This window comes from Saccopteryx bilineata, chromosome 4 (assembly GCF_036850765.1).
Source record: "Saccopteryx bilineata isolate mSacBil1 chromosome 4, mSacBil1_pri_phased_curated, whole genome shotgun sequence".
In the NCBI taxonomy this organism is placed as follows: domain Eukaryota; kingdom Metazoa; phylum Chordata; class Mammalia; order Chiroptera; family Emballonuridae; genus Saccopteryx; species Saccopteryx bilineata.
In genome coordinates, this window is record NC_089493.1 from 263,587,601 (window position 1) to 263,598,498 (window position 10,898).

The 10,898-nt window shown below is 50.9% G+C and overlaps 1 protein-coding gene across 1 annotated transcript; it reads left to right on the plus strand.

Moving 5' to 3' along the window:
* Window positions 1–6,480: 6,480 nt before the first annotated feature.
* Window positions 6,481–8,309, plus strand: EPO (erythropoietin). The gene is made up of 5 exons (XM_066278036.1): window positions 6,481–6,493; window positions 7,036–7,178; window positions 7,442–7,528; window positions 7,794–7,973; window positions 8,151–8,309. The coding sequence occupies exons 1-5, from the start codon at window positions 6,481–6,483 to the stop codon at window positions 8,307–8,309; spliced, it is 582 nt and encodes a 193-aa protein (XP_066134133.1).
* The last annotated feature ends 2,589 nt before the right edge of the window (window positions 8,310–10,898 follow it).

Sequence of the window (10,898 nt, forward strand, 5' to 3'; positions counted from 1 at the left end):
AGTGGGAAAATGAAACAGAGAATGTAGGAATAACAGCTAGCATTTATTGATCACCCTATACCAGGCATTATATAACCATACCATAGCCCTGGGAAGCAATTACTATAATTTTCACCATCCCCATTCTATAGAGACAAGGTTTACACATAAAACCACAAGTTGGGTGCTTGTAAGTGGCAGAGCTCAGGTCATAGATCTGGGTCCCCTTGTTTATTGAATCATCCCTTTAGGCTACTAGGTCACAGAGCTGCCGGCTACGAACAGAAACCTGGATCTGGTTCTCCTGGCAACTTGTAGCCAAGAAAGCAGCATTTGCCTCGATTTCTCCAAATTTATCTTTGCCCAGGACTTTCTCCAGTAGGAACCCCTTCTCCAGCATTCTTGCTCCCTTCCCAGTGCCCCAAAGGGCCAGGAAGCCCTCCCCAACTTCACCGTCCAAGATCCTCGGCCACCTCTCTTCCCAGCACAGAAGGTCTTCTGGGCCACTGGCTGAACTCTCGAGTCAAGCCAAGAAGCAACTGCTCGGAGAGCAGGGTAGGAGAGGCCCAGAGGCCCCCCTCATCTCCAACCCAACTCCAGGCAGCTGGAGCTTCGTGCTGCCTGGGGTCTGGGACAGCTCAGGGGGGCTGTAAATTTGCTTCTCCTTGGATTCTCAATCTGAATTGGCTGCCAGGAAGACTTCATGGAACAGAGCCTGCTCCACCCCCGCCATCCTCCGGTCACAACCGTCCTTTTTCAGACCCTGCTTCAGAGACTGCCTGCACAGGAAGTGGAGGGAGGCCTCACAAGCCCCCAAGATCCCAGAGCTAGGTTGTCCAGGCATGGCTCCAGCAAGCACTCTGAGAATGAATGGCTTCTCTTCTCTGGGTCATCTCTGGCTGAGGTGTCTGGAGTGGAGGGACCATATAATTCAAGCCACACATAAATGATGGCCATAAACAGGAAACATGCTGGGTGCCTGGTGAGTACTAAAGTGAACAAAACCTGCCATACACTGTCCTTCACTCTCTTCTCTGATTAACAGGGCACCTGTGCTGCATGACTCCAGCGAGTATTATTCCTATCAGAGCAGAGGCAGATTAAGGTTGGTTGAGGCCCCGGGTCCAGAAGAAAATATTGGGTCTGTTAAAAAAAAAAAGAGAGACAAGGAAAATAAAAATACATGTTAACCATATTTTTAAATAAATAAAAAATATTATGTACTATTAATGTTAAAATTGCACATATGAAACCAAACTTGATGTCATTAGAAAAAAGTGTGAAGTTGAGGTTTTGTGAGGCCCTTCAGAAGTTGGGGCCCAGGACGCATGCCCAGTGCATGCGCCATTAAATCTGCCTCTGTATCAGAGTCTATATGAATGGCACCCCCGGGAGATTGTGCAGTGCTCAACCTTGACAGTTATGCATGGTGGCCCTGCCAGTGAGACACCTAAGACATATAAGGACAGCACAGAGTAAGCAGCACAGAGGATGGAGATAACTTCTTGCTGGGGGTTCAGGGAAGGCTTCTTACAAGAGGTAATGCTTGAGTTTGATCTTTGAAGAACAGGGGAGAGAGTGTGGAAGGGTGATCCAGGTGGAAGGCATGGGTGAACAAAGGGCACAAAATTGAAAACCATCTAACTGAGTTTGTGTGGTGAAGGGAGTGGGAATAAGCAAAGTGGGAAAATAGGCTGGAGAGGTAGATAATTGGCAGAACACAGAGGGTCTTAGTTCTGAGACAATAAGGAGTCATTGCAGGCTTCTGCTCAGGGGAGGGACTCGAATGAGGCTCTTCAATGGGAAAATTAATCTAGTGGCAGGGTTGAGGCTTAACTAGCAGGGTCAGTGAGGAGACTCTCTGCAGTGGTCCCGGAACTGGGTCAGTAGCATGCCAGAGGAATAAAAGCAGGAAGATGGAGGGAGCACTGGGAAGGGGGGAGGTGGGCATTGGCAAGGGAGCACCAGGTAACTTCTTGTTTTCTTCCTGCTCCTCAGGATTCTCCTAATGAGGACAGATAGGTGGACCCTGCGGGGCAGTATCCAAGAGCACCTGGGTTGAGGTTGTCCTCCAAACCAGCCTCTGCTCTCCAAGCAGGGTTACAGTTTAGGGATCAGGTATGGGGTGAACCAGATCCTCTCTTCTCCCCTCTCGCCCTAGCTGCAATCATAGCTTTGTCTCCAAAAGCTGCAGAAGATAAGCCAGTACCACCCTTGTCCAGCAGGCCCCAGCACCCACAGTCTGTCTTCATGGCCCATCTCCCTTCTTTTCTTGAAGGTAGGTTGCTGTCAGAGGGGAGGGAGAAGCAGGTCCCACAGCCCAAGAAGCTCCCCCTTTCCTTCTTCTCCTCAGGCTGTGTCTACACTTCCCCCCATCTGTCCTTGGTCCCATCTCCATGGTCAGGTCAGGGCAATGACGCAGGAGTCAAGGGACTGGGAGAGCAGAGCCTGGGGGTTGGGGGGTTTGGGACAGAACACATGTGCGGACGTGTGTGGACGTGAGTGTGCATGTGCTCGTCTCACAGCTGGGATCTGGAAAGGGAGCAGAACTGGGCTCTGAGGGCCAAGAGGAGCTGGGAGCCTGCCTGATGCTGAGAGGGAAACTGGGACCAGAAGGCAGAGTGGGGCGTGCAGATCGACGTCTAATACACCAGGTCTGAGGTGGGCTCCCAAAGCAGGCTCAAGGTGAGCTGAGGGCAGGGGAGCAGGTGGGAGAGAGTCAGGCCCTCATTACTTCGCCAGAAACACACTAGTCTCTCCATTCATCTTTCTGAGCCCCTCTGAGCAGGGGATCATGCTCTCCTCTCACCTTTACGGCTCCCTCACTTCATTCAGGTTTTCATTCAGTTCACCTTCTCAGCATGCATCCTTGCCTACCTGATCTAAAATTGCAAACTCTTCTAACATTCCTGGCCCCCCTTCTGTGCTTGTTCTTAGTCCTTACTGCCATTGGAGATCCTCTCTTTTATTCATATTCGTGTTTGTTGTCTGTCTCTTTACTAGAATGTCAGCTCTACCAGGGCAGGCACTCTTGCCTGTTTCATTCACTGCTCTATCTCCAGGTCCTGGCCAAGAGTAGGTATTTATACATACTGTATGTTTCTTTTATTTTTTCCTTCCTTCCTTCCTTCCTTTTTTTTTCTTTTTCTTTTTTTAATTCAGTGAGAGGAGGGAAGGTAGAGACAGACTCCTGCATGCCCCCTGAACCAGGATTCACCAAGCAAGCCCACTAGGGGGTGATGCTATGCCCATCTGGGGGGGGGGTAGCTCCATTGCTCAGCAACCGAGCTCTTCTTAGCACCTAAGGTGGAGGCCATGGAGCCATCCTCAGTGCCTGGTGCCAACTCGCTCTAATTGAGCCATGGCTACAGGAAGGGAAGAGAGAGAGAGAGAGAGAAGCAAGAGAGGGAAGGTTGGAGAAGCGGATGGACGCTTCTCCTGTGTGCCCTGACCGGGAGTCAAAACTGGAACATCCATATGCCGGGCCAACACTCTACCACTGAGCCAACCAGCCAGGGCAATATATATATATATATATATATATATATATATATATATATATATGTTTTTCTTTCTTTTATTTATTAATTTTTTTGTGACAGAGACAGAGAGAGGAACAGACAGGAAGAAAGAGAAATGAGAAGCATCAATTTTTTGTTGCTGTTCCTTAGTCTCCTTAGTTGCTTAGTTGTTCATTGATTGCTTCCTCTGTGTGCCTTGCCCAGGGGACCACAGCAGAGCGAGTGACCCCTTGCTCAAGCCAGCAACCTTGGGCTCAAGCCAGTGACCTTGGGCTTCAAGCCAGCGACCTTTGGGCTCAAGCCAGCCTCCGTGGGGTCATGTCCATGATCCCATGCTCAAGCCAGCGACCCCACACTCAAGCTGGTGAGCCTATGCTCAAGCTGGATGAGCTCACACTCAAGCCCGTGACTTTGGGGTTTTGAACCTGGGTCCTCTGCATCTGAGTCCAATGCTCTATCCACTGTGCCACCGCCTGGTCAGGCTATATGTTTCTTGAATGAATAAATATTTAAGAAATAAATAATTCCTAAACAAATGAATGAACAAACAAACATTTTCCATTCTTTCCAAACAAAAACCAAATTCCTCAGGGTGGCTTTCAAGGCCCTTCACAATCTGACCCCTCCCTAACCAGCATCCTGGCCTGATCTCCACCTCTCCTTTCTGTACCCTAGATCAGTGGTCCCAAACCTTTTCGGAGCCATGGACCGGTTTAATGTCAGAAAATATTTTCACGGACCGGCCTTTAGGGTGAGATGAATAAATGTATCATGTGACCGAGACAAGCGTCAAGAGTGAGTCTTACATGGAAACAACCAAAAAGCCCTTCAATAGAAGACTGGATAAAGAAGATGTGGCACATATACACTATGGAATACTACTCAGCCATAAGAAATGATGACATCAGATCATTTACAGCAAAACGGTGGGATCTTGATAACATTATACGGAGTGAAATAAGTAAATCAGAAAAAAACAAGAACTACATGATTCCATACATTGGTGGAATATAAAAACGAGACTAAGAGACATGGACAAGAGTGTGGTGGTTACCAAGGGTGGGGGGAGGGAGGACATGGGAGGGAGGGGGTTAGGGGGAGGGGGAGGGGCATAGAGAACTAGATAGAGGGTGACGGAGGACAATCTGACTTTGGGCGAGGGGTATGCAACATAATTTAATGACAAAATAACCTAGACATGCTTTCTTTGAATATATGTACCCTGATTTATTAATGTCATCCCATTACCATTAATAAAAATTTATTTAAAAAAAAAAAGAGTGAGTCTTAGACGAATGTAACAGGAAATCTGGTCATTTAAAAAAAATAAAACATTGTTCAGACTTAAATATAAATAAAACGGAAATAACGTAAGTTATTTATTCTTTCTTTGCGGACTGGTACCAAATGGCCCACGGATCAGTATCAGTCCGCGGCCCGGGGATTAGGGACCACTGCTCTAGATGCATGTTCTTACTTTCACTTTGCTAAATTGGCCTCCCACTCCTACCTCACATTTCTTCCCACTGAAATCTTACCTGCCCTTCAAGGCTCTGAGCTCAGTATCAACTCCTCCATCAAACCTTCCTTGACTTACCCAGCTAAAAGAGCTCTCCTTCTTCCAAACACTTACAGCTCAGCTCTGCACACTCCAGTCCTCACACATGGCCCTGTGTACACATCTTATCTCTACAGCAAACCACTAACTCCATCCAGGAGACAGGAGCTAGGTCTTGCAAAGTGTGTGGTTGAGTGTTTTGAACAAAGAAGTTACTGAACACATGAATAAGTATCTCTAATATCATGAGACCTGGGTAGAGAGTGAAGGAATATATATATATATATATTTATATATGACTACCTGTATTGAGACTGGTGCTTTCATCACACCCGTTTGACAGGTGAAGACACTGAGGCTCACAGGATGACGTCATTTTCCAAGGTTTGAGAGCCAGCCAGCCTTGGTCTCCTGCTTTAGAGAGCTTGCTCCTCTACCTGAGGGTTTTCTGGAAGCTGTAAAGGCTTAGCTGCAAAACTGAACTGCCATCAATCTCGGCATTAGCTCTATTTCAGAGTTTGTAGGAATTCTGCCAGGTAGGCTAACCTGTATTAGATGTCAAAGTGCATATATGTCTTGCACAGCATATCATGTGCTTTGTGCCTTAAAATGTCAATTTCTAGGTTTCAGGGTCCTAGAAAGTGAGGAATGCGGGGGGTGGGGGTGGAGAAGACCCCCACATTTTTTGTCCCATAACCACCACCCCCCTATCAACTTCTTCCACATGAACAACACTGGTTCTAGAGCAAGGTCAGGGACTGTGAGAAGGAAGGCAACTGAATTGCCCCTGCCAGCACCTTCCGGGCTTCCTGACGCAGCGCCGTCTCAGGAACCCAGGCACATCCAGCTCTGAGACCGCCCCCCCCCCGCAAGACCCGGATGCCCCCCTGGGAGGCCTGGGCATCCCCAGCCTTTCCCAGAGTGGTCCTCCGCTTCCAGACACAGGCACTCTGCCCATCTGGCTGGTGCGCACCCAACCACACCTCCCGGAATCCGGGGTCAGGCGGGCAGAAGGGTGTCCCTGCACCCGCGTCTGCCAGGGCTCGGCTCCCGCCCCGGGGAGCCCGCGACCCAGGCGTCCTGCCCCCTGCTCTGACCTCCTGGCCCCCACCTCGGGCGACCCCTCACGCACACAGCCTCTCCCACCCCCACACACGCACGCACACATGCTGATAACAGTCCCGACCCCCGGCCGCAGCTGCAGTCCCCAGGCCAACGCCGGCCGGTCGCCTCGTCGCGCGTCCTCCCGGACGCCTGCCCTGCGCTTGCTCAGCCCGACTCCCGGCTCTGCAGCCCCTGGACGGTGGCCCCCTCCTCCGGCCTGTGGGGTGGCCCTGCCCCACCGAGATCCCCGGGATGAGGGCTCTGAGCGCTGGCGCCGGGCGAGCCCCTGGTCGCTGAGCTGCCCGGCGGGGCACGGAGATGGGGGTGCGCGGTGAGTGCTCGCCCGCTGAAGAGCGACCGCCCCGCCCCTGTTTGAGAAGGGATTTGCCACTAGGACTGTTGGCCTGGAGGTGGCTGGGTTCAAGGACCCGCGACTAGCCGAGGGACCCCGGAAGGGCAAAGGGGGTGGGGCAGTCTCCACGTGTCGGCGGGCTTGGGGAGTCCCCGGGAAAGGCAGAATGTGACTTGGGGACCGGGACGAGGTTTTGGGGTTCGGGGAGGAAAAGGGTTATGCGGGAGGGGGGGGAAGTTGATACCTGGGTCCTGGAGCAACCACCAGGATCTGCGGGAGGGGAAGCCTCTGTCACAGCCAGATTGAAGTTTGGCCCCAAGAAGTGGAGCCGGTAGCTGGGGGTGGGGTGTGCGCTCAGCAGCAGGATTGAATGAAGGCAAAGGAGGCAGAACCTGAGCGCTTGGAAGGTTGGGGTTGGGAGCACTAGCCCAGCCAAGGAGCGGGATGTGTGAACCTGCCTCTCCAAACCAGCTCTTCTCCTCCCTTGCGGGCCGCACACCAAGTCTGATTCTCTTTTCTAGAATGTCCAGCCCTGCTGCTCCTGCTGTCCTTGCTGATGCTTCCTCTGGGCCTCCCAGTCTTAGGCGCCCCACCACGTCTCATCTGTGACAGCCGAGTCCTGGAGAGGTACATGCTGGAGGCCCGAGAGGCCGAAAATGTCACGGTGAGGCCCCCTACCTAGGATATTCTGCAGAATTTCCTCTCAGAGGCTCGGGGATCTCCTCCAAGATCCAGGAACCTGGAGTCCTTCCTGGCACTTGGTTCAGGGCTGAAAGTAGGAAGCCAAAGCCCCCAGTAAAAATGATAAAACTGGTAGCCCCTAACGCATACCTGGAAGCTAGGTAAGGGCCAGTGCTGGAGGACCTATGGCCTGTGGTCTGGGCTGGGAGCCCTTGGGAGCCTTAATCCCTGGGGTTGTGTTTTCAGATGGGCTGTGCTGAAGGCTGCAACTTCGGTGAGAATATCACCGTCCCAGACACCAAGGTTAATTTCTATGCCTGGAAGAGGATGGAGGTGAGTTCATTTTTTCTTTCTTCTTGAGGAGTCTCATTTTGAGAACCTGACAGGGTGGGAGGGAGAATGATGATAGAGCTGGAGAAGAAATGGAGCAGCAAAGCTGAGGACTGAATGGAATATATCCACTTATTTCTTTGTTCATTCATTTATTCCACAAACCTTACTGCATGCCTTCTGTTTGCTCAGCTTTTTGCTTGGGGCTGCTCAGAGAGAGGAAGGGGCTGACTTGGGCCAGCTGACGTCAAATCTCTGCTCCTTTTAGGTTGAGCAGCAGGCTTTGGAAGTCTGGCAGGGCCTGGCCCTGCTATCAGAAGCCATGCTGCAGGGCCATGCCCTATTGGCCAATTCCTCCCAGCCATCTGAGACCTTGCAACTGCATGTGGACAAAGCCATCAGCGCCCTGCGCAGCCTCACCTCCCTACTTCGGGTGCTGAGAGGCCAGGTGTGTAGGAATAGACCCTCCCTCACACTCTATTTGCCCTTTCTGTAAAATGGGAGAATAGCCCTGCCAAGGAATACTGAGGCTTTCCTCATAACACTTCCAATTCTATCCTGAACCCCATTTATTTCCCTCCAGAGTCCATGACACTGCAGTAATCTTTTGTTCTCTCCTTGACAGAAGGAAGCCATCTCCCTTCCAGAAGCAACGGCTTCTGGTGCCCCACTCCGAACATTCACTGTTGATACTTTGTGCAAACTTTTCCGAATCTACTCCAATTTCCTGCGGGGAAAGCTGAAGCTGTACACAGGAGAGGCCTGCAGGAGAGGGGACAGGTGACCAGGTGCTCACTCCCTGGGCACATTCACTACCTAGCTCACCACCACTGCCTGTGTCACACCTTCCACACCGCCACTCCCAACCCCCATCCTGGGGCTATCAGCTCAGCACCAGCCTGTCCCACAGACACTCCAGGGCCAGCGGTGACATGTTAGGGGCCAGCAGAACTATCTAGAGCTCAGCTCATTTCTAAAGCTGTCACACGGCCAGTCTGAGGCCCTGAAGCAAAAAGAATTCTGAGGAAACCAGCTTAAACTTGGGACGACACCATGCTGGAGAGACACCAAACTCGTCCTGGTGCTCCGCAGAACTGTGATGCCAGGACAAGCTGGAGGGCAAATTTCTCTTTTTGTACCTACCAAGCAGAGGTAGGATGGACTGGAGAATTTAGGGAGCAAACCATGAATTCCGTAGCTCTCATGGGGTCTCCATGAGCAAGAGCCCCTGGACAACGAATGTGGCAGAAGCCATGAAGACGAGATGAAGGCTATCCCCTGGCTCGCATAGGGTCCAGCTTTTGTTTAGTTTTCAATCTTAGTGGCAAGAACTGAAACCATAATATGGCTCTTGGCTTTTCTGTTTTCTTGGGAGCCCCCTACTTCCCTGGCTCTGTCCCCATTGTGGCAACAGGCAACAGGCCTGGGAAACCAAAGGTGGAGGGATTGGGCCCTACGTGCTGCCTTGCAGGGCCTGTCTGACCTCTTGACCCACTGGGAGTGAGGCCATAAGCTCTGCCCACACTGGTCAATAAGGTGGCTCCATTCAAGGCTATTCCTCAGTAGGCAGTTACCAACACTTATTCTTTCTGTCTCTTCTCTGTGACCCCTTCAGCTAATGTCACATTCCCAGCATTAGCCTTTGCCACCTCAGTGCACCAATCTCCTTTAAATTCAGCTGACCTCTTTCCTTGTGGAGGGTCACCATCAATGTTGTGTCCTGAGACTCACAGCAGGGGCAGTAGACAGTGGGACAGAAGGAGCCACTTTCCCAGACAGCCCACTCATTGAGCACTCACTTTGTGCCCAGTGCTTCTCTAGGAAGCTCATTTCTGGGACCTCATTTTATTCTTCACACAACCCCATGAGGAAGTTGCCACTGTCATTCCAATTGTATAGAAGTAAAGTAACTTACTGAAGGCCAAGACAACAGGAATTCTGCCAGCATTCACCCTTCCCTCTTCTGCTTATTCCTCCCACATAATCCCTACCTGCTTCAAGCTGCCTCCTCCCCTGGGATGGGGAACTCAGGACAAACTCACTCAACCTTCACTCCCGATCCCTACTTCTTATCTGACCCTTTACCCTGACAATCAACTTCAAATTCTTTCCCAGAAGTGATGCTTCCAGGGGCAAAGCAGTGCCCAAGAGAGACCTGTGCAGACAGCAAAAGATGTCATAAACTGTATCTGTACTCCAGTCCTGGCCATTATAGTACACATGGGGATCAATTTTTCCACTTATATCACAAAACTTGGAGAAGTCTGCCTGTGCCCCTGAAAATATGCAAAAGGGAGAGAATGTTTTGCAATTTGCAGCAGAAAAAAATTATGGGCAGGTTGGGGGGTTGGAAGGTATTTGCCAACCACATGTGAGGGGAGGGGACGACGCTGTGGTGGAAGGAGACAGCAGAGGGGTCTCCTCCAAGGCAAATTTTTATCTTGGCCAACCCAACTCCTGGTCTACAGTGCCCTCTTCAGGCCCTATTAGGAAATGCTAGAGAAATCTACTAGCAATAGAATCCTTGCGGTTCTGGCATCGCACGTTTCAATAAAAATTTGTATCGTGGTTTCCACATGTGGCATCTGGTTCTTGCGCCACAGTTGTGAATCAGTAAGGGAGGAATCTCTCTTTCTTGCTGGTGGAATTGAAGCCAAGGAATCCAGCTAAAAAATGACAGCTAGGATTTGAACTCGAGATTAAAGACTCATAACTCCAAAGCCTTGTCTACCTCTTGTTTAGCCTGATTTGCTGCTTACACATTTCCTGGCTCTTTTGTCCCCAGAATTCAGGGCCATTGACCATCGATTTCTCTTCAGATTTCTTCCTGCTTTCAATTAAACATAAAAGATAGTTAATGGTACCTGAACTATGTGATCTGGGCAAGTATGTTAAGAACGTTAAAACATAATTAATTTGCCTGCATTTATTCCACATTCATGGAGTGCCAACTGTCAGCTAGCCTTTGCACTACGTGCTAGTGAAATGTCGGTCTGTGCTACTCAAAGTCCAGTGTCCTCCAAGAGCTGGCAGTTCGCAGGGACGAAAAGACAAGAGCTCATTAATTTAGCCATAGTCAGTTTGGTGTGTGACTTGAGGGCTGAGATGTGGGATACCCAGGGACCCAGGATGTAAAGAACCTGGTAGGGCCCTGGCCGGTTGGCTCAGCGGTAGAGTGTCGGCCTGGCGTGCCAGGGACCTGGGTTCGATTCCCGGCCAGGGCACATAGGAGAAGCGCCCATTTGCTTCTCGACGCCCCCCCTCCTTCCTCTCTGTCTCTCTCTTCCCCTCCCACAGCCAAGGCTCCATTGGAGCAAAGATGGCCCGGGCGCTGGGGATGGCTCCTTGGCCTCTGCCCCAGGCGCTAGAGTGG